Raw genomic sequence first — 26,324 nt, 5'->3', positions numbered from 1 at the left:
ACTACTTTTAAGAGCAAGAGACATAGCTGACTTTCCTAACAAAGAGAAACAGACAGAGAGGCAAAATGAGGAGACAGAGGAATATGTACCAAATGAAAGAAAAGGACAAAAATCACAGCAAGAGAAACAAGAAACCTAAGTGAAACAGAGCCAAGTATTACACCTGATGGAGAATTTAAGGTAATGATCATAAAGATACTCACTGGACTTGAGAAAAGAGTAGAGGACATCAGTGAGACCATTAAAAAATTCAAAATGATAAAAAAAAAAAAATAACAAATCATGGGGCACCTGGGTGGCTCAGTCACTTGAGCATCCAACTTCGGCTTATGTCATCATCTCACGGTTTATGAGTTCAAGCCCTGTATCAAGTTTGCTGCTGTCAATGCAGAGCCACTTTGGATCTTCTGTCTCCCTCTCTGCCCCTCCCTGACTCATGTGCACATGTGCACTTACATGCTCTCTATCTCAAAAATAAACATTAAAAAAAAAGAATCAGAAATAAAGAACAAAATAATTCCAATTAAAAATACACTAGATGAGGGACTCCTGGGTGGGTGTCGGTTGGGTGTCCCACTTTGGCTCAGGTCATGATCTAGCGGTTTGAGCCCCATGTTGGGCTCTGTGCTGACAGCTCAGAGCCTGGAGTCTGCTTCAGATTCTGCGTCTCCCTCTCTCTCTGCCCCTCCCCTGTTCATGCTCTGTCTCTCTCTGTCTCAAAAATAAACGTTAAAAAAAAAAAAAAAAGATTAGAACAGAAATAAATGATATAGAAACTAAAAAAACAATAGAATAGATCAATGAAACCAGGAGCTGGCCCTTTGATAACATCAACAAAATTGATAAACCTCTAGCCACACTCATCAAAAAAGAAAAGAGAGAGAGAGGGAGAGGACTCAAATAAACAAAATCAGAAACAAAAGATGAGAATTAACAACCAACATCACACAAATACAAAGGACTATCAGAGAATATTTTGAAAAATTACATGCCAAAAAACTGGGCAACCTAGAAGAAATGGATAAATTTCTAGAAACACACATTAAAACTGAAACCAGAGGAAATAGAAAATTTGAACAAACCAACTACCAGCAATGAAATTGAATCAAACAAACAAACAAACAAAAAACCTCCCAACAAACAAAAGTCTAGGACCAGACATCTTCATAAGTGAATTCTACTGAACATTTAAAGAGTTAATAACGATTCTCAAACTTTTTCCAACAAATAGAAGTGGAAGTAAAATTTCCAAATTAATTCTATGAGGCCAGCATTACCCTGATAACCAAAACCATATAAAGGCACAACAACAACAACAACAACAACAAACTACAGGCCAATATCTCTGATTAATATAGATGCAAAAATCCTCAACAAAAAAATTAGCAAACCGAATCCAACAATACATTTTAAAAAATAATTCACCACAATCAACTGAGATTTATTCATGGAATGCAAGGATGGTTCAATATTTGCAAATCAGTCAACATGATACATCACACCAATAGGAGAAAGGACAAAAGCCACGTGATCATTTTTAGTAGATGCAGAAAAAGCACATAACAAAGTATGGCATCCATTCATTATTTTAAAAACCTTCAACAAAGTAGATTTAAACTTTATTTACTTCATTTTTTTGTAAAGTAAGTACTTGTAAAGTAAAGTACTTTTACTTGTAAAGTAAAAAAAAAAAATTACTTTATTATTTATTTACTTCAACATAATAAATGCCTTATGTGAAAAACCCACAGCAAACATCATATTTAATGGTGAAAAACTAAGAGTTTTTCCTTTATGGTCAGGAACAAGACAGGGATATCCACTCTCACCATTGTTACTTAACTTAGTACTGGAAGTTCTAGCCCCAGCAGCCAGAAAAAAAAGAAAGGAATAAAAGGCATCCAAATTGGTAAAGAAGAAGAAAAATTTTCACTATTTGCAGATGACATGGTACTATATATAGAAAACTCCAAAGACTCCACCAAAAAACTACTAGAACTGATACATGAATTCAGTAAGGTTGCAGGGTACAAAATCACTGTACAGAAATCCATTGTATTTCTATACACTAATAATAAAGCAGGAAAAGAGAAATTAAGAAAACAATCCCATTTACAGTTGCACCAAAAATAATAAAATTCCTAGGAATAAATGTAACTGAAGAGGTGAAAGACCTATATTCCAAAAACTATAAAACACTGATGAAAGAAATTGAAGGTGACAATGGTGAAAGAAATGGGATGACATTCCATGCTCATGGATTGAAACCACAGATATTATTAAAATATCTGTACTACCCAAAGCAGTATACAGATTTAATACAATCCCTATCAAAATACCAACAGCATTTTTCACAGAGCTAGAACTATCAAAAAATTTGTATGGAACCACAAAAGACCCTGAATAGCCAAAGCAATCTTGGAAAAGAAAAACAAAACTGGAGGTATCATAATTGCAGACTTACGTTACATTACAAAGCTGTAGTAATCAAAATAATATGGTACTGGCACAAAAATAGACACATAGATCAACAGAATAGAAAGCCCAGAAATAGACCCACAATCTTTGATAAAGGATGCAAGAATATGCAATAAGAAAAAGGCAGTCTCTTTGACAAATGGTGCTGGGAAAAATGGACAGCTACATGCACAAGAATAATACTGGACCAATTTGTTACATCATACACAAAAATAAACCCAAAATGGATCAAAGATCTAAATGTGAGACCTGAAACCATAAAAATCCTGGAAGACCGCACAGGCAATAATATCTCTGACATTGCCATAAGAACATCTTTCTAGATATGTCTCCTGAGACAAGAGAAACAAAAGCAAAAATAAACTATTGGTACTGCATCAAAATAAACAGCTTCTCACAGCAAAAGAACAACCAACAAAAACAAACTACTCAATGGGAGAAGATATTTGCAAATGACATATCCAAAATCTGTGGGTTAGTATCCATTTCTAGTATCCATTTCTCCAAAGAAGACATCCAGTTGGCCAAACAGACACATGAAAAGATGCTCATCATCACTCATCATCAGGGAAACGCAAATCAAAACCATAATGAGATATCACCTTACACCTGTCAGAATGGCTAAAAAAAACACAAGAAACAAGTGTTGGTGAGGATGTGGAGAAATAGGAAACCTGGTGCACTGTTGATAGGAATGCAAACTGGTGTAGCCTCTGTGGAAGGCAGTGTAGAGGTTCAAAAAGTTAAAAATGGAACCACCATATGATTTAGTAATCACACTACTGAGTATTTACCCAAAAACCAAAAAGCTAATTCAAAGGGAAACATGTACTCCTATGTTTATTGAAGCTTTACAATAGTGAAATTATGGAAACAACCTAAGTGTCCATTGATAGATGAATGGATAAAAAGGAAGTGGTATATATATATACAATGGAATATTATTCAGCCACAGAAAGGAATGAAATCTTGCCATTTGCAACAACATGGATGGAGCTAGAGAGTATAATGCTAAGCAAGATAAGCCCATCAGAAAAAGACAAATAGCCTATGATTTCACCCATATGTGGAATTTAAAAAACAAATCAACAAAGGGAAAAAAAAGAGAGAGAGAAAGAAACAAAAAAGCAGACTGTTAACTATAGGGAACAAGCACACAGTTACCAGAGGGGAGGTGGGTAGGGAGATGGGTGAAATGGGTGAAGGGGATTAAAGAGTACACTGATCTTGATGAGCACTGAGTTATATATGGAAATGTTGAATCACTATATTATACACCTGAAACAAAACTGTATGTTAACTACACTGGAACAAAAATAAAAATAAAATCCTCTCTTCTTCTGACAGAAAAAAAAACAAAATGCTAGAAAATTTAGGAGAGATATTAGGAACTTGAAACATTTTTTATTTTACTAAATATCTTACATGAAAAAGTAACCCTTCTACAAGTGAATGTTATCCCCTGGAGCTGTGCAATAAGGTTATCCTGGTTAAGGTCAGAGATGAAATAACTGGGCTGACGATGGGCTTTGGAGACTTTGGGGCTGGGGTTGAAAATGAGGAGTTACTTCAAGTAAAGCAAAAATTGCTTGGGAGCTGATGGAAATGTTCTAAAATTATTGTTTGCGTGCCTGGCTGGCTAGGTCAGTACAGCATGTGACTCTTGATCTAGGGTTGTGAATTCAAGCCCCACATTTGGCATAGAAATTACTTTAAAAAATTGGATTGTTGTGGGGCACCTGGGTGGCTCAGTCGGTTAAGCATCAACTTCAGCTCAGGTCTTGGTATTATGGGTTCGTGAGCTCAAGCCCGGCATCAGGCTCTGTGCTGACAGCTCAAAGACTGGAGCCTGCTTTGCATTCTGTGTCTCTTTCTGTCTCTCTGCCTGTTCCCCACTCATGCTCTGTCTCTCTCTGCCTCAAAAATAAATAAACACTAAAAAAAAAAAAAAAAAAAAAAAAAAAAAAAATTTGGATTGTTGTGATGGTTGCATAACTTTGCAAATCTACTAAAAGTCAATTGTACACTTAAAACGAAAAAACAAAAGAAAAAGTAACCCTTCTAAATACTCTATCTTAGTTTAAAGAACACACGGGTGAATATTTGCGTTTTGTCATTTTTTTTCCTGGTTTTTGTATTTGCAAGCCTCAGTAACCCTCTTAATGAGATCTAGTGTAGTGAGCCTGATTCTTTACATGACTGAGTCTAAAAGTTGTTTTCCATATTGATTTCTTATATTTATGTTTAGTCAGTTTTTTAAAATCTTTTTTAGTACCTTCTAACACACCTGTCTTTTGACCTCTTCAGCAATCGTGTTGAAGCATGGACAAGAGATGTTGCTTTCTTACTCAGACAAGAAGGCAGGCCTATGGTTAATCTTATCCCTAAAAAGACTAAAGTCAGAATAATGGAAGAAGACTGGAAGAATACAGACAGAGCAGTAAATTGGTTAAGAAAGGAAGCAAGTAATTACACTCAACCATTTGTTCTATACTTGGGATTAAATTTACCACATCCATATCCTTCACCATCGTCAGGAGAAAATTTTGGATCTTCAACATTTCACACATCTCTTTACTGGCTTAAAAAGGTAAGTACACTATTGTGTGCTCAAAAGTACAAGTTAACATTAGAAGCTGTATGTTATTGGTACCTGCCCAGGGTTTTTTTTTTTTATTATCACTTTTAAAGAAAAATTTAAAAATTGTTTACCTTAGTAAATCAAACTTGACCAATAATTGGTTCACAAAAACCAAAGGGACAATTTTACAGAAATAAATAAGTATTAAAACTCAGGAAACTACTTCTGAGTTGATCACATTTGCATATAATTTATCTATAAAAAGAGAAACTAGGGGCATCTGGGTGGCTCAGTAGGTTAAGCGTCTGACTTCTGCTCAGGTCACAATCTTGCAGTGCATGAGTTTGAGCCCCAGTCAGGCCCTGTGCTGACAGCTGGGAGCCTGGAGCTTGCTTCAGATTCTGTGTCTCCCTCTTTCTCTCTGCCCTTCCCCCATTCACACTCTGTCTCTGTCTCTGTCTCTCTCAAAAATAAAAATAAACATTAAAAAGAGAGAGAGAGAGAAACTAAAAGATACTGTCTTAAGAGTGCAGGCGGTCCTCACCTGCCACAGGTCAGGGTGGTAAAAGTGACCATGCAAGCTGAAACTGTACAAAGAGATCTCAATAATCAACTGAGAAAATGACTATTTTTCTAGGACTCCTAAATACATTTGTCAAAACATTAAACCTCTCTTCTTCTGGGTTAAATATATGGGGAAATGAAAAAAAAAAAAAAAAAACAGTGACACTAATGTTTAATGCACTAATGTTTAATAACTAAAAACACTAGAAACTGAGAATTAAAGTATTTTGTGTCTTTGTAAAAAAAAAAAAAAAAAACAAATCAGGGTTTGAACAGTGCTTGCCTGCTCATTGTATAAGAAGACATGGAGCAAGCAGCTCTATGTCTTGGCAGATTGTCATATTCCTTTCTAAACATGGATCACCTTCCAACATTTTACCCTTTGCACTTTCAATGTCATGATAAATTTCTGAGAGTTCCTTTAAGGTACAGATTTTTGCTAGTGTCACTTTCCCTAGGACACGCTCATCCTTTTTTGCAAAGGCCTTCCTCCTTTATATCCACGAGTGTGTCTTGGCCAAGCTCCTCTGGCTGCACAGCTAGAGTGTATCAAATGGCAGCAGTGTCAGCATTCTCAGATTGGCTACTTTTTCTATAACTCTAATTAATGTTTGATTCAAATCTCACGTCTAGTGTTACCACTTTTTCATTTTTGTTTTTTTTACTCTACATTTATCTTTTTTGGTAAGTCCCCTCTTTTGATTATCCATTTTTGTAAAACGTCACGTGGATTTATCGCTGGGAGGCAAGGAGGCAGCACAAGGATACACTTTGCTGAGGGTACATAACTGAAGAAAAGATATGCAGTGACCAATCACTGACAGACGCTTTTAAAAATGACCTGATTAGTCACTGACTTGATACACATCTGTAATTTACATAGTGATTTGTAGACTGAAGAGCTAGCAGTATTTGTGAAATTTTGTGCTTTATTCAGTATAATTACAGTTAATGTACTTTGGTAACTAAAATTTAAACTGTGTTGTTGAGGGACTGGTGTTCCTTAAACTGTGGTAACTGAAATCCATACACATCTGAACCATGCAAATGAGGACTACCTGTGTTATGAAACATGTCAAGTTAAATTTAAGTTCGTACCTAATCAGGGGGTACCTGGGTGGCTTAGTCAGTTAAGAGTCCGACTCTTGATTTTGGCGTAGGTCATGATCCCAGGCTCATAGGATCGAGCCTCATGTCAGGCTTTGCACTGAGCATGGAGCCTGCTTAAGATTCTGTCTGTCCCTCTGCCCCTCCTAGCTCTCACTCTCTAAAATTAAAAAAGAAAAACAAAATCTCTAATCAAAAATGCTAGGGGCACCTGGCTGGCTCAGTCAGTAGAGCATGTGACTCTTGATCTTGGTATTGTAAGTTCAAGTCCCACATTGGGTGTAGAGATTACTTAAAACTAAAATCTTTAAAAAAAAAAAAAAAAAAAGGAATGTTTAGTGAACCCTGTTTCAAAGGAAACAATGTAAAATTTTTAGATACTTTATGTCTTCTGAAAAACTTGTATCTAGCTCTATCTTGAAAATTTTGTCTAGAATTGGTACTAGCCTAATGAACTGAATCAAATAACTTTTAAGTAAATTGCAAGTAGAAATTTGAGATTTTTTAGTTACATGACTAAAAAAAGAAATGCATGACTTAGGTCTATCTTTTCACCAAAACTGTAAGCATTTATATGTATTAAAAAGTTGTATTTGTTTTTAGCAAACATTTGGCTGTCTCACTCGATATTTGCATTTTTCTAGTGAACTGCTGGGAAAATGATCTAGATTCTCAGGTTGCTGATTCTGGAATTTTGAGTTGATCACACACTATGTTAAAAAGCTTGAATACTTTTTCTGGGCTATAATAATGCCTAATATAGCTCATGTTTATTATTGTCATTATAATTATAAAATAATTTTTATAACTGTCTCACTATATATGCAAGTATTAGTATACACCTTTTGTTGTTACTATGAATATTAACAATTTGTTCCTAATTATGTATTTTATTTACTTTTACATAACTCATAAGTATTCTCTTCTACTATCCTAAGTAATTAAGTCAGTCTAGTTCACCATACATACTTGTTGGAGGAGAAGAATATTTACTACCTTGTTTTTCTCTCCTTTTTAGGTATCTTATGATGCCATCAAAATCCCCAAATGGTTGCCTCTGTCTGAAATGCACCCTGTAGATTATTACTCTTCTTATACAAAAAACTGCACTGGAAAGTTTACAGAAAAAGAAATTAAGAATATTAGGGCCTTTTATTATGCTATGTGTGCCGAGACAGATGCCATGCTTGGTAGGTGGTATATTTAATAAGCAATTAAATGAAGAAAATGTATAATATTTTTCCAATAAATTGTGATCATGCTGGTTGGTGACTTGTATGAACTTAGACAGTGTTTTATAACAGTTGCTTAGATGCTAAAAACTTAAAATTATAAAAATCTTGGCACATATAAAAATTGGATAATGTGCATTATTAATTGTGGAATAAAAAGCCTTTTCTATCTTGATTATTCATAAATTAAGAAATGCTCAGATTTGTTCATAAAGATAGGAGCATACAAGGCTAGTATCTGCTTGAAACAAAACTTTTTACCTGCTTTAAACAGGAATCAGTGTTTAACCAAACAGAGGGACCCATGTGACAGGTAATTGTAAGACAGCTTAGGTTCTAAGTGGCCCTAAGTGTTTAGTCACAGATTCTTGTGACTTCTCCCAAGCTTGTAATAACTTCAAAACAAAACCATTCTTCCCAGGCCCTTTAGAGCAAGGTTTAACTCAACCTGACATCAGTTTCCCATCAGTGTATTCTGGTCCAGAATCATATGGAGTTTCCTTCCCTAGCTCATCTCAAGACCCTACCTGGTTCCATAAGATGCCTATCAAGAAAGTGTTTTGTCTACTCATTTGTAGAGTTACTTGATGGCCATTTCTAATTTAGATTGGAGAACCCTTGGTTTAAAAAAAAATTATTTTTCTAACAAGTTATTTTTCATATTTTGCTATACTGTGGAGTGGAGCAGAATTGCTTTAGTGAAATGTGGGAAGCACCTCTTCTGTACAAAGATACTTTGAGAGTGAAGGAGTGGCTGTTTCTTAAAAAGCATTCATTGGGCAAAAATAGAAAAGTATAAAACAGAAAGCAAAAAAGATATGGGTAAATTATTTATATATAGTGAGTATAATATGATTTAAAAGTCCTAAGGATCTTCCAAGTACTCAATCTTAAATGTAAATGAGATTTTAAGTAAATTTCTTTCATCTTCACATTTTCTGATGTTTGTGAATATTGACCCATTTGCACCCTGGAAATTGCTTCTTAAAGGTTGCAGCTATCCATTCATCTGTATCTACGAAGGTGAAATACTTTATATATATAATGTTGCTGCAGGGAGTGTGGGAATACCTCTTGAAGTCTCTTCAGAGAAAAAAAAATGCAGCAGCGGCTCACTTCTAGTTACAAAGTTTATGGAATATGGTGTATCTTGTTAAATCCACAAAAAACACTAAGCTCTTGGGACACCTAGGTGGCTCAGTCAGTTAAGCCACCGACTCCTGATTTCGGTTCAGGTCATTATCTCACAGTTTGTGAGTTCCAGCCCTGTGTCAGGCCCTGCCCTGACAGCTCGGAGCCTACTTGAGATTCTCTCTCTTCCTCTCTCTCTGCCCCTCCCCCACATGTGCTCATGCTTTCTCTCTCAAAATAAATAAATAAACTTAAAACAAAAAACACTAAGCTCTTTTCCACCTCAGGGCCTTTATATTTGCTTTTCACCTCTGCCTGGAATACTTTTCCATTTGTTTAAAAAAAAAAAAAAATTTAATGTTTATTTATTTTTGAGACAGAGAGACAGAACATGAGCAGGGGAGGGGGCAGAGAGAGAGGAGACACAGAATCCAAAGCAGGCTCCAGGTGCTGAGCTGTCAGCACAGAGCCCAATGTGGGGCTCAAATTCACGAACCTCAAGATCATGACCTAAGCCAAAGTTGGACGCTTAACCGACTGAGCCACCCAGGTGCCCCTCCATTTGTTTTTTACATGGCTGGCTATTCTCGGTCTTAAGTTCTCAGTTCAAGTATCACCTCCTCAGGGATGTCTTCCCCACCACCATATGTTAGTATACCAGCCCCACCATCCTGCTTATTCTATACCTTAGCATCCTGATTGTTTATATAATCTTTAATTATTAAGTTTATTTACTTGTTTACATCTGCTTCCCTTGAACAATGAGAGCCTCATGAGGGCCGTGACTTCAGTCTTATTCAGAATTGCAACATCCATGCCTAGCTTTGTATCCATGATGCCTGGCACATAGTAAGAACTCAGGAAACATTTACTGAATGAGGATAAACATCATTTATAACCTGTTGTTGTAACTACAGTTATATACAAGTTGTTGGGGCCTTGGAGGAGAGCAATTCAGTCTACCTGGAGGAGCAGGGAATGTTTCACCAGGAAGATAATACTTGAATTAGGTCATAAAAGAAGAATGGGAATCTGCCAAGTAGCTGGCAGGAGAAAAGGCATTCAACACAGATAAAGGCAGAGTGTGTGCAAGAAAGTCTTAACTAATTATTATTAGTTCAGGGAATTCTAAGTAATTTAGGACTATAAAAGGTAAAGGCTTAGGGGTAGCTGAAGGTGCTGAGCTTGCTCGGGAATTACACAATGGAAAGTTTTGAAAAAGTTTTAAGGTGAGGTGTGACATGATCAGATATTTTAGAAAGATAGCCACCAGAGTGGTACAAGGTGGGGGGCAGGGGGATGGGGGCAAAGGAGACCAATTAGGAAGCCATTACAGTTGTCCAGTTGAAAGATCCTGATGGTCTGTATTCGGTAAATAACTCCATAGAGCAGTGGGTCTCAGTTCTGACTGGACTTCAAAATCACCTGTGGATTTTGTTTTTAATAATACAGACCCCTGTAGGCCAGATTCAGGAACTGTCAAAAGAAGGAGGATTCCTCCCTGGACTATGCCTTACTGGGATTCTCTTAATTACAATGAAGAGGAGAGGGGGCACCTGGGTGGCTCAGTCGGTTAAGCATCTGACTTTGGTTCAGGTCATGATTTCATGGTTCGTTGAGTTTGAGTCCCACATCCGGTGAGCTTGAGCCCTGCTTCTCTTTCTCTTTCTTTCTCTCTCTTTCTCTTTCTCTCTTTCTCTTTTTCTCTTTCTCCCCCTCCCTTCCTCTGCCCCTTGTGGGATATTCTCTCTCTCTCTCTCTCTCTCTCTCTCTCTCTCTCTCTCTCAAAAAACAGTGATCTATGATTAAGAGGACACTAATAGACAGGGACTAGTCATAGGAATTTTACTGTCCAGTTATTCCCTATCCAAGAATATGCTAAGTCTGACCTGCAAATTGGGGATTTCGAGAAAGGGTAGCAGGGAGTTCTGATTTTCCACTGGGCAGAAATTGCGGAGTGGCAGTAATATCAGTCCTTTCATTGTCTGAGACATGTGCAGTGCTGACATCTAGAGTTGTTTCTCTTTTTTCATTCAAGTCACTAAGAGGGAAAAAATTGCCCAATCTCTGACAGAAACATAGAAAGCAAGCCAGCATAATCTCCAGATAAAGAATCTTATTCTATTGGTTCTATATTTTCTCCTTCCTCTCTCTAGTCTGTCAGCTGAGGAGCAGGAACATGAAACTTGGCATAACTTACTAGATGACACTCAGAGATGTTAAGAGTTATCCTAACAAACTCCTTCCTGCAAGTTAGGGTTGTTATAAACTTATTGTGATAAGACACAAACTAAAAGCTAATTAAGACTTGATTTGTATTGTAGGAGAAATTATTTTAGCTCTTCACCAGTTAGACCTTCTTCAGAAAACCATTGTCATATACACCTCAGACCATGGAGAACTGGCCATGGAACATCGTCAGTTTTATAAAATGAGTATGTATGAAGCTAGTGCTCATGTTCCACTGTTGATAATGGGACCAAGAATTAAGGCCAACCTACAAGTATCAAATGTGGTTTCTCTTGTGGATATTTACCCTACTATGCTTGGTAAGTAACACAATTCTGCAAATATTTATTTGTAATGATATTGGAAAATGATTAAGCAAAAATACAGGCTTTGCTGACTTGTTCATAACCTTGAGCAATTTTAAGTGAGTCAAATCCACATCTGAAAAATGAGGATAATACTCCTCAGGATCCTGTAACCTTCATACTCTACAGTTATTTTTCCCTTCAAAAGATTCACAATCAGGACATGACTATACAGTAGGCACCAAAGATATTCAGGTTCATAACTTTTAGATATGATTTGTGTATCATTTGATTCTCTACCACTACCTCTCAAAAGTATAAGCATTTCCCTTCTGGATTATTCCATCCACTTTGAAACTACTAATTTTGTTCAGTATTATAGAAAAGTCTCTTAATTCTAATGTATGCACATATTTCTCCTCAGAATCTTTAGATTGTTCTGTGCTATGTGCTTTACTAGCTTCTTAATGTCTATAAGCATAATGATAGGTCAAGAACAGCAACATTTGAATAGAGGTAGTTAACAGTTTTTGTGAAGATAACAGAACAACACCATCATCAAATTCAGAGGAAATTATATAGAACTGTTAGTCTCTTCTAATTTAGCAGAGTACTTTAAATTAAATAACATTTAAATACTGAAATTCTTCTGTTCTAAGGCACCATCAATTGCAAAAAGTACCATCTATTTATAAATAGATTTTGGTGAAAGAAAAAGATAACACAACATATGTTTAATATGTATATATCAAAATGTGAAAGAAACATATATCTGAAAAGCAAAGACAGAAGAAAAGTTCTTTTTTTCTCCTTCCTTCTGGTACAGAGTATTTCCCTTCATTTAAGTAAACGCTACTCCAGGGTCTTAAATTTCTTTACAGTTGTTTTCATCGTTTTCTTTTCTCTTTTATTTCACATCACTTCTTGTATCTGAACACCCTTCTTTGTTGTCCTTTTGTCTGGTGATATTTTTAATCTCTTCAGTTTCTTAGTTGTCATTTGCTGGCTCCCCTTTATCCCAAAGCAATTATCACACTTAGTCATATCTCTGCCACTTTCTTGCTCTATCAGTTTTCAGGCAACCCTTATTACTTGCTCATTTCTGTTTTGACAAGAAATGTATGTATGATTATGTATATTTGTGTCTGTCTTTTTATCATCTTTATAGTTTTGTGAATATGTGCTTCTTGATGGTGACATCTTTATAGTTTCCTCATCTAGTTTTCTCTCCTGCAGAGGTCTCCCCACCCCACTTCCAAATTTGCCTTCTCTGTTTTCCTGAAGTACAGTGATCAAAAGTCCAAATGATTATGAAAGGTTGGGATGATTCGTTATCAGTGTTCCCTCAACATGTTTCATAGTGATACTTGACATTTTGTTTGTCTTTTGGACTCTAGCAGTTCAATAGACCATTAAGCATAGGAAACTATCTGCAGTGAGTCTTAATCTATGCTTAGTCACTCTATCATCCAATATATTAGTTGGTTAATATGCTTTGCTTAATTCAATTTTCTTTAAACATTCTTTTACATTTGCCTACAGCACAAATTTTCTACTTTATAATTTTTGATACACCATTATTACTACCTGCCATTTCATGCATCATAGAAGTTAAAAGTCATCTGCAAGATTTCACAATGTATTTACCTAACAGATTATATAAGAAAACACTAAATAAATTTGGTTAGAATGAGGGAATTTATTACCCACTTAGAGGAACACCTGCCTATCCCTGGCTACTTTGTATTGCATGACAATAAGCATTTCCAAAACCAAACATTCCCAGAAACTCCTTGCATTCATTCCTTCCCTACTCTTCTGGAAATTATGTAAGTTCTCTCTGATTGCAAGCTTTTTCCCTACTATTTGTCAGTTAGTACAGTTTTTTAAAACTTACTGTTCTGTGTAGATTTATACTTATTTTTATCTTTTACTGATTCTTCGTGATAGACTCCTTCTGAATCACATTTCCCTACAGAATATATTTTATTAACAGCATTTAGATCATGTGTTGATTAGACCTGCCCAACTAGAGTAAAGGAAATGAAGGCAAAAATCAGTGTCTAATTCTAAAGTGGAAATTAACATCTTAAGGCTTAGCACAGTTTATAATATGTGTCATTACAAATATTTTTATTATCAAAAGGGAAAAGTTACATTTATGTGGTTGAGACAGGAAGGAGAATATCTGTGTATGTGTCTTTTTATATAAAACACTGAAACATCCTACGGACTGGATGTTAGCCAGAGATAAGGTAGAAAGAGAATGATGCATAGATGTACAGGAAGAATCTTATGTTGGAGCCAGGAAACAACATGGCAACATTAGCATTTATCTAAGATTAACCTTTTTACAAATGATAAAAGGTTAATATTTATAGAGCTCTTACAAATCTATAGGAAAAAGAGAAATACCCTACTAAAAAATTGACCAAAAGATATAAACAAACAACTCACAATAGAAGATACACAAATGGCCAAGATACTTTAAAGATTAAAACTTGGTAGAAAAATATTAAAACGAAAAGATATCAATTTTCTTTCACATATAGAGTTTGCAAAGTTTAAAAAGAATTAGAAAATCTTATTTTGGAAATAGGCCTTCTCTTATTCTGCTTTTGGGAGTATAAACTGGCACAGATTTTCTGGAGGCAATGTGGCATTATGTTCCAAATTACTCAGAGATGTGCATACTTTTTGACCTAAAAATTCCAATTTTAGAACTATAACTATATACAAAGATTTATCGGAGCACCTGCGTAGTTCACTTGGTTAATCAGTCGACTCTTGGTTTCAGCTCAGATCATGATCTCACAGTCATGGGATCAAGCCCCACAGGGGGCTCCACTGGCAGCACAGAGCCTGCTTGGGATTCTCTCTCTCCCTCTCTCTCTGCCCCTCCTCCACTCATGTAGATGCTCTCTCTCCCAAAATAAATAAATATCAAAAAATAGTAAAATAAAATTTAAAAAATTAAAATGAAATTGGTCAGGGCTAGAAGAGTTTAAAGCTACCTCAGTGAGAATTAACTTAAAAATTAGATTTGTGGGGACAGTGAATTCTATTTCACCTCTGCTTAATAAATAATATACACAAATTGGAATAACATATCTACAAGTCACTTCTTATTTTGTGATTCTGCTAACCAATTAGGAGTTTACAATAGATACAAGACAATCTATTCTTAGGATTCGAAAAGCCCTCACTTTATTAGCTTAACCATAGCTGTATTATCTTGCATGAATCTAAATTACACACAGAGTATGGGATTAAATTTTTAGATCAAAGCCTCAAGCCAGACATCCTCTTCCCTTCCAGTCTATTGGATCTCATAAATATCATATAAAAGTTGGTGATTCAAAAAACCTCAAATAGGATATTGAATAGGAAAAACCAGCTGGGTTTCCTGTTTTAATAAACCTACCTTACTATGAAGAGGCTGTTCAAATTTAATAGGCTACAATGCTTTTATTAAAAAGTCTGAATATACAAATAGTTTTTAAAAGGTATTTAATTACACCTGAAACTAATATTGCACTCTATGTTAACTAGCTGGAATTTAAATTAAAACTTGGAAAAACATAAAAGTTACTTTAAAAGAGTTTTTTCTTTTCTATAAAATGATATTTTATGATAAAGTGGGTATTCTTAGTGTGTTTATCTTAGTAGGTGCTTTGTGGTATACTCTCACATTATCATTTTCTAATACTGGCAGAAAAGTGCCATTTTTATGGACAAGAAGTCTTTATACTATTAAAGTTGATACCATTTCAGAGATTATTCTTTAAAAATTACTCCCCCAATATTTTCTTCTCTAATAACCTAGTACCAACATCTTTTGGCTCAGTTAGAAATGAAAGTAAATTAAAATTGTTTTAACTTTAAACTTATTTTCATGTGAATTTTTTTCTTTTAAAAGTTGATCTTTTTTGTAAAACACCTGCCTTCCTCTCATATGAAAGATAAATCCATGTTTTTTGGATTGTGAAAATATAATTATATAAAAATGCGGTTGTGTTTGAAAGAATACTTAATTGCTAAGGATTCAAACTGCAAACCCGTCCTTGTTACAAGATCTTAATGGAGGGTTGGGAGAAGCATTCTACACAGACTTTTTTTTTTTTTTTTTTTTTTTTTTTTACCTAAAAAATATTGCAAAGTTGAATAACTACAGTAAAGTAAGACTTGTGTTGTAGTCCTGAAGAATCCAGAGATCCTGGAGTCAGACTGCCTAAATTCAAATCCCTCCTTCAGTGTTGGCCTGGGGCAAGTTACTTAACATCTGTGGTCTACAGTTTTCTTATCAATAAAATGTAAATAATAGTGGGTAATGCATAGCTTAGAACAATGACTGGAACACTGTAAACAATTAGATTTTAGACATTATCATCATTAGTATTTTTTATTCTTAGGTATGCCCTCAAAAATGTACACGGTTGGCATCATTGCCATACCAGTCTAAAATTTTATCTACTCATATGGTCAGGAAGAAATATATTGGGGCGCCTGGGTGGCTCAGTTGGTTAAACATCCAACTCTTGATTTCCGCTCAGGTCATAATCTCATGGTCATGGGATCGAGCCCCTCATCCAGCTCCATGCTCAGTGCAGAGCCTGCTTGGGATTCTCTCTCTCCTCCTCTCTATGCCCCTCCTACTTTCAAGTGTGCGTGCTCTCTCTCTCTCTCAAAATAAATAAATAAACTTAAAAAAAAAAAAAAGAAATATAATCTTATCTCTCTTCAGGAGACCATTATATATATATCCAGGTCTGCATTTTTCCCCATTTATTTATTATTTTAATTTTAAGGCACTTTATTAAGAATCCTGCAGTTACTTTTAATCTTTCTTACGCTACCAAGAAAGATGAAACTTACTAAAATGTAATTAGAACGACAGATTTGCTAGAAGAAAAAAAATTACAAACAATAGTTTTAAGCAAAGATCAAAGAGCTTTTGGAAATGCAGTTTAAACTAAAGTGCTTTTGAGGAAATCATTAATATATGAGAAGTGAATACCCAGTTTCCTGAGGCACAGAAAAGTAAATAAATATGTATTTATTAAATACGGTGGATATTTGATATGGCTTTTATTCTTCACCAGTTTACAAAGGTATATTATACTACTACTAATAGATTGGAAATAATTTGCCATTCTCTCTTTCCTGGACTCCTACAGTAGCTTCCCGATGCCTACCTACCTCCTGCTCATACCACCTTCAGTCATTTCACCACGTAGTAGTCACCGTCAGACATGTCATGCTTCTACTCAGAATCCTCTACTGGCTTCCCATTTCACACAGAGTAAAAATTCAAAATCTCTTATTGCGCTTGAGATTCTAACATGATATCTTCCCTCTCCTAACTCCTCTTTTACAATCTCATCCATCACTTAGACTCTGCTACAGCCATTCAGGGTTCCTTGGTGTCTGGGGAATGAACTAAGCAGGTTCCTGCCTCAGGGTCTATACATATGCTATTCCCTCCGGGGTTGCTCTACCACCCCCATCCCCCACCCCACCCCCACCCCCAGATATCTTTAGGACTCAGCCTAGCCCTTCCTCAGGGTTTAAATGGCACCTCCTCAGAGAGGCTTCCCTGAACACACTATATAAAATAGCACCTGAACACATACTCGACATCCTTCTCTGTCTCCTTTCCTCTGCTTTCTTCTTCTTCTTCATTGCACTTAGCACCATCTGACATGTTTATTTGTCTCACCATGTTAGAAGGTAAGCTCCAGGAGAGCTAACTGCTTTGTTCTCTGTTGCTTCCTTACACCTGGAATAGCACCTAGTTTATCGAATGAATTTAAAAAATATTTAAATGCACTCTTATCTCAGTTTACTACTGACTTCTCATAAACATAGGAGACCCATGTAAATTTTCTTAGTCTTATGAGCTTCTTTAGGAGAATTCAGCCTGGAATAAATCTGAAATAAAGTATTTCTTTTTTTTTTTAACTTTATTTGAGAGAGAGCGAGAGTGTGCGCATGTGCACGCACGCGTGCGCACAGACACACACACACACACACACACACACACACGCATGCTTGCATCAGCGGAGGGGCAGAGAGAGAGAGAGGGAGAGAATCCCAAGCAGGCTCCATACTCAGCACAGAGCCCAATGTGGGGCTTGATCTCACGACCATGAGATCATGACCTGAGCTGAAATCAAGAGTCAGACGCTCAACCAACTGAGCCACCCAAGCACCCCTGAAACAAGGTATTTCTAAGTATCAAAGGTTATTAAAATGCTGAATACAGGGACTTCATGGGCCTAGGTATATGCCAATTGGTCCTTGCTTTCCAATCATCTTCTAAGTCCTCTTCTGTTGCCTCCCAACGGCTGCCATGCAGACCAGCCTGACCCAGCCTGTTCCCTCGATACTTGGGTTCCTTATGGTAAGACCTCACAGTAGTAGCCTACTGTCTTGTAGCTCAAGTGAGTTTTATCTCAGGTTGTTCCTTTGTCTCATGCACATCCTCTTCAATGTCTTTGTTCCTTTTGTTTTTAACCAGTTATCTCTGATCTTTCTTTCTCTTTCTTTTTCTTTCTTTCTTTCTTCCTCAAAAAAATCCATAATTATGATTGGTTGGCAGAAGATCGGTACTTATAAAATGCCCCTCCCAAGGAAATGGAGGATACAGATTTTTAAATTACATCATATGTAAAACATGCACCTTCAGAAAATTTATAGAGGTTTTTGTCTACTTCCTTATTCTCCTTTAATTAACCTATTTTTCCTCAAATACTTACAGTCAAGTTAATTTTCCTATTCAATTTTGCTTAACTCCTAGAATTGCTGATATATTACTTCCTATTTTTTATTGAAAATATTTAATTATACCTAAAAACCATGGAACATGGAAACTAGAAAAGGGGTGGAGAGGCAAGCACAAATCATTTTGGAACTGTCCCAAGTACCCAGCCATAATTAATGGTAATTTTTCTATAGGAAAAAGACAGTTTGAGTTCCAAATACCTTAAGAGAAAGAGAGACATACAGAGCATGAGTGAGGGAGGGGCAGAGAGAGAATGAGACACAGAATCTGAAGAAGGCTCCAGGCTCTGAGCTGTCAGCACAGAGCCCAACACAGGACTTGAACTCACCGACTATGAGATCATGACCTGAACCAAAGTCGGACGCTCAACTGACTGAGCCACCCAGATGCCCCAAAAAGACTTCTTTTTAAATTAGACATCTCTCATGCCTTATATATTTATATTTGGTAAGGGAAAAATAAATTATTTTTTCCTAAATCAGTATAATCCAGGATTTCCAACATATGTTCTGCAAAATACTAGCCCCTGAAGATGCTACATGAGAGTAAAATATTACGTCATCAAATAACTTTGAGACACATGGCATACCACTATTAAAGGTTTATGAGATACATCAGCAATCCATTTACATCTACAAAAAATTTACCTATTTGATTTTAATCCTTGTTTGTAAACATGTATGACTACTAAGCCCCTTTTTCATATAGGTCTTATTAATATCTGGTAGAACAAATGTGAGAAGCAACTGTGATCATTTATCATTCAGAAATAAATGACTGATTAAATAATATCTGTTGAGGATTTCCTATCAGGCACTGTTCTCAGAATTTTACATAAGTATCACATTTACACCTAATATAAGTCTTTGAAGTACAGGTGTGATTATTATTCCCCTTTTACAAATGAGGAGATTGAGTTTTGGAGTGGTTAATATCATGCCCAAGGTCACATGGGTAGTGAAGTAAGCATTTACTTCAAATAGACCTACGCAGTCTATTTACAAAATCCATATATGGTCTTTTGTCTCTGCAACCTTTGATGATGTCATATGTGAATGTTTCAACTAATAACTAATAAAAGAATAAGTTATTTTAAAATATTGTGTTATTTTGTTACATAGATATTGCTGGAGTTCCTCTGCCTCAGAACCTGAGTGGATACTCGTTGTTGCCATTATCATCAGAAACGTTTAAGAATGAACATGAATTCAGAAACCTACATCCACCCTGGATTCTAAGTGAATTCCATGGATGCAATGTGAATGCTTCCACCTACATGCTTCGGACTAACCAGTGGAAGTATATAGCATACTCTGATGGTACTTCAGTATTGCCTCAACTCTTTGGTAAATCTGTTGATATGTTTTTGTAAGTGTGGTATTGTATGTAATGAGTTGACCTATACAGTGTTGTTCAAGAGATCTAGTAATCTTTAGTTAAATGCATAAATCTCTGCTGCTTTTTGTGGCAGGACAGTCTACAAATGGTTGCCCATTTGAGGTGAAGCTTCTTTGTAAGTCATCTGAATTCCACAGCAAGTGCCCTAAAACTTCTGATCTGAGTTTCAAGATTGAAACCACTGTTTTCTCTGATCAAGGTGTCTTCTCATATTCATGCTTATCTGTCTCAAACAGTGGTCATCACCCTCTCATTATACCATGGTTTCAGCTATTCTGGAGAAATAACCCTTATATGTTGTGGAGCCTGACATTCTACATCTATCATTTAATGTTTGCCTCAACTCTACAAGATGACACCATTATCCTTATTTTGTAGAGAAGACTAGGGGTTAAATGGACTCAGATACCAATGAAAAATTTCATAGCTAAGTGGCAGGGCTGGGATTTTAACCCAGGTCTAAGTTTCAACATCCATGCTCCTTCCACTCCACAAAGATGCCTGCTAGCTTCACTACTCTATGAATTAATCTTAAAACATTATTAAATTTAGGCTTTACTCACCCTTCGCCCCCTTTTCACACAAAATACACCATTATTAATATTCTTTTCTCCCTAAGTTTCCTTTCCAGTTACAAATGTCAAAATTATTAATTCCAAATAATTCTTCAGGGACCAAACTGATTGGCCTATGCCTCTCCCCATAACTGTAAGAGCAGGAGATTCTCGGCTTCAAAAGGAAGTCCTTAAATTTTTATCCTGATGAGTCTTGGGCATGTCTTGCTCATTCATTGGCCATGTTCTGCAAAAAGCAGATGTAACAGTCAAAGGATCAGTGAGTGAGCCTACCTTTCCTATATTCTCTGGGGTTTATTGACTGCTTTCCCTGACCAAAGAGGTGTCATCTGAAGTCACCTAACAAAGTCACAAATGTCATTAGGGCTCTTCTGGCAAATGCACTCAAATAGGCCCAGAGAGGTTTTTTCCTCAACATGTAATGTTCATTTATTATCTCAAGTAAATTGTCATAAGATCTTTGACTTGGTATTTTTCCAATTAGATCGGCATCCCAGTTTTGTCTTCCTTTTACCTAGGTAAAAAGGATGTTTGTGTTCTGAAAATATTTATCATTATTTTCTTGATGGTAGCAGTTAAGATACATTCTTATTTCCATGGCTATTTGCTCAGTGGACAGTATTGACAAATCTAACTTTCAAAACTCGGAGCACAAGAGATGCTAAAATATATAGAAAACTAGGAGTAAGTGAAGTTGGGAAAAATAGGCCTTGACCATATAAAGAATTCTTATATCTGGCAAGTTTGGGACTGTTGAAATGGGACAATATAAGCATTATTATTATTTTTTTCTATGTATGTCAAAGTAAGCAAGGCATGAAAACCAGGAAGAATTAGGGCTAAGCCAGCTTACTAGTGATAAGAGTTTGACTTATTTCTGCCATCCAGGAATGGATAAGAAAAAAATTGGGACAGTAGGATGGTGGTAGGAAGATAATCTGGACATGCATTTAGAGGAGTGTTTAACTTTTGGTATATTATTTTACCATTAATACTATCTTTCATCTTATACTAAAATGAACTGAAAATAAAAATAAATTCAAATACATTATCTGTCATAGAGTAATGACATTCTAAAAAATGTTTCTGTAGCAGATAAATATTTTGACCGGTATTTAATTTTTTTCTTTCAGATCTTTCCTCGGATCCAGATGAACTAACAAATATTGCTACAAAATTTCCAGAGATTACTTATTCTTTGGATCAAAAGCTTCGTTCCATTATCAACTACCCTAAGGTTTCTGCTTCTGTCCACCAATACAACAAAGAACAGTTTCTCAAGTGGAGACGAAGTGTAGGGCAAAACTATTCAAATGTTATAGGGAACCTCAGGTGGCATCAGGACTGGCTGAAAAAACCAAGGAAGTATGAAAGTGCAATTGATCAGTGGCTTAACACCCACTCTAATCCCAAAAAAAATCTGAACAAAAGTTAGAAAATAATGTTCTAGAGCAACATACGGAGATATGCTAAGAGGTCGTGATTAATTTTTATGTTTGTTCTAATATTTACTGATTTTTGGTTACTTTTAAAGAATGTATTCTATTTTAGGGGCACCTGGGTGGCTCAGTCGGCGAAGCGTCCGACTTTGGCTCAGGTCGTGATCTCGCGATCTGTGGGTTCAAGCCCCACATCAAGGCTCTGTGCTGACAGCTCGGAGCCTGGAGCCTGCTTCGGATTCTGTGTCTCCCTCTTTCTCCCCTCCCCCTCTCATGTGCGTGCTCTCTCTCTCTCTCTCTCTCTCAAAATAAATAAACATTAAAAAAAATTAAGAATGCATTCTATTTTAAAATAAAATACTAACCATTATAGAATTATATATTTTCAAAAGTGATTACTATCCAGACCTCATTCTTAACAACTTTTAACAACTTAATGGAGGTATTAAAAAGATGGAAGCAAGTAGTATAATATAAAGTTATGTTCCTGTGAATAATATGGAATATAGAGTATCTTAATTAGAATTACTTACAAACCATTAAATAGTTATCTATGAGTATCTGATGGTGTCTGATGAGTTATTTGTATCTGATGGGACATAGACCATTTAGATGTATGTGGTGGGAGTATTTAGAGTATGTGGTGGGACACAGATCTTGGATATGGCTGACTTTATTACTGTTTGTTTGTTTTTAATAGGTAATATATACACAAGGTAAAAGTTTTAAAAGGCACAAAAGAGTTAACAATGAGCATGAAGTCTCCCTCCTTTCCCAGGTCCCCTTCCTGGGGCAACTACTGTAACCATCTTCCTAAGTATCCTTTTAGAGACATACCATACATCTATAAACAAACTTTGTATTTTTCCCCCCACACATAAAGTAGCTTACTATACAAAATGTTCTTCATATTGCTCTGTTTTTTTTCTCTCCCATTTAAAAATACCTAAAAGTGAAATTGCTGGGGCAGGATTGTATCTAGCAAAATTACAGCAAATTACCCCTAAAGAAGTTGTACCCATTAAAATTCTCACCAGCAATGCACTTCCTCACATCCTTTGCCAACCTGATAAAAATATATATTATTTTTAATTTTTTAAATTATGAGTAAGATCATGTTTTCATATATTTCATAGCCATTTGAATTTCCTTTACTGTACTGTGATCTTTCTATTTCTATTCTTTGCCTATTTTTCAATTGGTTATTGGTCTTTTTTATTTTAGGCATGCTTTTAGATATTAGCTTCTTGTAAGAGAAGCTGCAAATATTTTTTTTTCATTTTTGTAATTTGTCTTTTGATGGAGTTCTGGTGTTTTTTACTTGTGGAAATTGGTATTTTCAACCTGTGGAAATTGGTATTTTCATGCAATCAAATTTATGAATCTTTGCTTTTATGGCTTTGGGATTTTATGTCATACATATTCTGAATGGTATTCTCCACTTTCCCCATTTACCTTCTTTTAGAGTTTTATTTTTTGACCTTAGATCTGCACCCCATCTGGAATGTCTTCCATAGTAGAGATCTAACTTTAGTTTGTTGTTTAAGATGGCAACCCAAATGACCTGTTATTGAGTAAACTAACATTTGTCCCATTAGTTAAAAAAATGCCACTTCATTATATAACACCTTTTATTGAAATCATCTTTTTCTCTATTGATTTGAAATGCCATTTTATCATATTCCAAAGTCTCATTTATATTTGTGTCCTTTCAGAACATTTTTTATCGTCCAGTCGACTACTTTGTTTACTAATGTGGTAGTCAATATCTGGCCAAACTAGTCCTTTTCCAACACTTTTTCAGAGTTTCCCTGGATACTCTTGCTAACTTATGCTTCCCACACAAATTTAGAATAAGTTTGTCCAATTCAAAAGTGAAAAATCTTTTTAGTCTTTTTATGAAATCATATTAAATTTGTCACCTAGTTTAGAGAGAACTGACCTCTTTATAATCCTCAGTTACTTTAAAGACTATAGCACACTTTTCCCTTTCTTCAAGGCTTCTTTGCTCTCTCTCATAATATGCAAGCGTTCTTCATGTGGATCGATTTTTTTCAGAGATTTTTAGAAAAGTAGGAACTTTTAAAAAAAAATACTGCCTAGGCCCCACCCCACACCGATAGAATTAGAATTCTAGGGAAGGCACCTGGGCACTGTTTTATTCTTATTGTTCTGTGAAGCTCTCCAGCTGATGATCCTGAAGTGTAGGCAGAGATGAATTTATTCCTAGTTGCTTCATCATTTGTTGGTGGTATGCTATTTTAAGTGGACCTTTCTTCCATTATCTTTTCTAACTGGTTGTTTATGTATACAAATTCTATTTCTATATATTTATTTTATGCCAAAAATATGATATTTTTTGGTACCAATAGTTTTTCAATTGGTATCTTATTTTTTTTCAGTTAAAAAGCTGATCTGCAAATAATAATTTTACCTAACTTCCTTTTCAAACTGCGTTTGAAGTTTTCTTAATAAGCCAGTTCATCTCCTTTGTTTGCTATTCTTCAGTGACTTTGTATGAACTTATCTTTGCAGTTATGTATGAATTTCTGAGAAATAAACTTCACTTCAGATACATTCGAAGTATGGAAAAGATCTCAATATTAAACTGTTGCAATTAAAATGAAAATACACAAATCTACCTCCCTAGTTAAGCCTAAAGAACATGAAATAGCTACTGTGTGGGTGAATATGCTAATTATAGGGGAAAAATAAAGCAATAATAATAGCAGTGTGGTTCTGGAAACATAGGCATGTAAAGATAAATATAATCCATCTTGTCCTACCCAAATTCTTCAAGATACATTCATTGTTATGATTTACCAAGCATACACATTGTTTTAAGCATATTAGATACAGAATCATACTTAGGTATAACTGAGTGTTTAAGGACAAAAGCTAATTCAAAATGGTATCTAACAACCATGAAAACAGAAAAAGAAGAAAAACTTAATGCCAGAATCTGAGAGAAACCCACACCAATTATAAACTAGATTGAAGACAATCTTTGGGCTTCCTTTTTACAACCTCTACCGCCCTAATTCCTGTCAGCCATAGTCTCTTGTTTGGAATTTTGCAACAGCCTCCTAAGAAGTCTCCCAGAGTCTGCCCCTGAACTTTCTTCAGTCTGTACTCAGCAGAGCAGCCAGAGTGATTCTATTAAGATACATCACATCCCTTCACTGGATACTCCAAACCTTCCACTGGTGTCCCATCTTAACTCTGTAAGAGCCAAAATCCTTACAAAGGCCTACAGCACCTGAACTACCTCGCTGCATGTTACCTCACGGACCGGCTCTCCTCCCACATTCCCACTTTGTTCACTCTGTTCTGGCCACACTGGCATCCCTGTTGTTTTCCAGCATGCCAGGCATGTACCACCTCAAGACCTTCGTGCTTGTCAATACTTCCTGCTTGGCATACGGTTCTCCAGATTTCCGTACGACTGTCTTTGCTACGTCTTTCAGGTCATTGCCCCAATGCTACCTTCTCACACAGAATTCCCTGCTTTATTTTTCTCCATAGAAATTATTACCACCCAACATAGTATATGTTTTATATATATGATTTGCTTATACTGTCCCCTACCCCTCCTACCCCACTAGGATGAAAGTTCCATACAGGCGCAGATTTTTGTCCTTTTTGTTGCTTAAGGTATCCGAAGTGCCTGACACATAGTAGAAGATTAGTAAATACTTGTCGAATTAATTTTCTAGGAATTTGAGTTTTTCAGATAACACAATGGATTAGAAAACCAACACGTTAGGCCATGGCAGGGCAGAGCTGAAAAGGAGTACCCTTCTCAATAAAGCAGAGCCTTCCAAAAACAGTAAATTCTAGCAAAAACCTGAACAAAAGGGTCAACAGAGGGACTTTCTATCCCTCTATGTTTGTCTTTTTCTATGACAAAGGCCAGATACTGAATTATTTTAGGCTTTGTGAACCATATGGTCTTTTTCACAACTACTCAGTACTGTGCTAGTAGCATGAAAACAGCAACAGACAATATGTAAACAGAGGAGCCTGGCTACTTAAGAATGAAACTTTGTTTACAAAAACATAGGATTGGACCTGCGGGCCATAGTTTGCTAAGGCTAGTGTAGAACAATGGTTCACAACTTTACTGCAAACTGTATTTACCAGAGGCTATTTAAAATCTATTAATGCCTGGCTCCCACCTCCAACCACTGAGAGTTTTCAAAGCGCCCCATGTGAGTCTAATGTGCAGTGAGATTTGGGAAACAAGGTTCTGAAAACTTGTTCTTCAAACCATAGTCCAGAAACATCCACATCAACTGGGAGCCTTATACATTTTTATTTGTCTCTGTTAAAAAAAGAAATAAAATAAAATGGTGGATTTTGTATTTATCCTTTCTACTCTTTGTAGGTCTCCATCTCATTAAACCTAGGGCACCCTAATAAAAACTACTAGAAATGATGAAACTTGTTAAATGGCTACATATATAAAAATCAATACATAAGAATAATCACTAGATAAAAA

The 26,324-nt window shown here is 35.8% G+C and overlaps 2 protein-coding genes across 4 annotated transcripts in view; one reads left to right on the top strand and one right to left on the bottom strand.

The window, feature by feature from the left end:
• The window catches only part of ARSK (arylsulfatase family member K), a 42,558-nt gene extending 20,175 nt beyond the window's left edge, over positions 1–22,383 (top strand). For both annotated transcript variants that reach the window (XM_060635353.3, XM_060635352.2), the window contains exons 4-8: positions 4,786–5,068; positions 7,749–7,920; positions 11,418–11,642; positions 19,533–19,757; positions 21,518–22,383. In XM_060635353.3, coding sequence (XP_060491336.1) covers positions 4,786–5,068; positions 7,749–7,920; positions 11,418–11,642; positions 19,533–19,757; positions 21,518–21,819 — 1,207 coding nt within the window. In that variant the 3' untranslated portion in view covers positions 21,820–22,383. The remainder of the gene's footprint in view (positions 1–4,785; positions 5,069–7,748; positions 7,921–11,417; positions 11,643–19,532; positions 19,758–21,517) is intronic.
• The window catches only part of SKIC3 (SKI3 subunit of superkiller complex), a 161,550-nt gene that overhangs the window by 107,051 nt on the left and 28,175 nt on the right, over positions 1–26,324 (bottom strand). The gene's annotated exons all lie outside the window — the stretch shown is intronic.

This window comes from Panthera onca, chromosome A1, assembly GCF_046562875.1.
Source record: "Panthera onca isolate mPanOnc1 chromosome A1, mPanOnc1 haplotype 2, whole genome shotgun sequence".
NCBI classification, from domain to species: domain Eukaryota; kingdom Metazoa; phylum Chordata; class Mammalia; order Carnivora; family Felidae; genus Panthera; species Panthera onca.
Note: the sequence above shows the minus strand (reverse complement) of the source record. Positions and strands in the feature narration are given on the sequence as shown.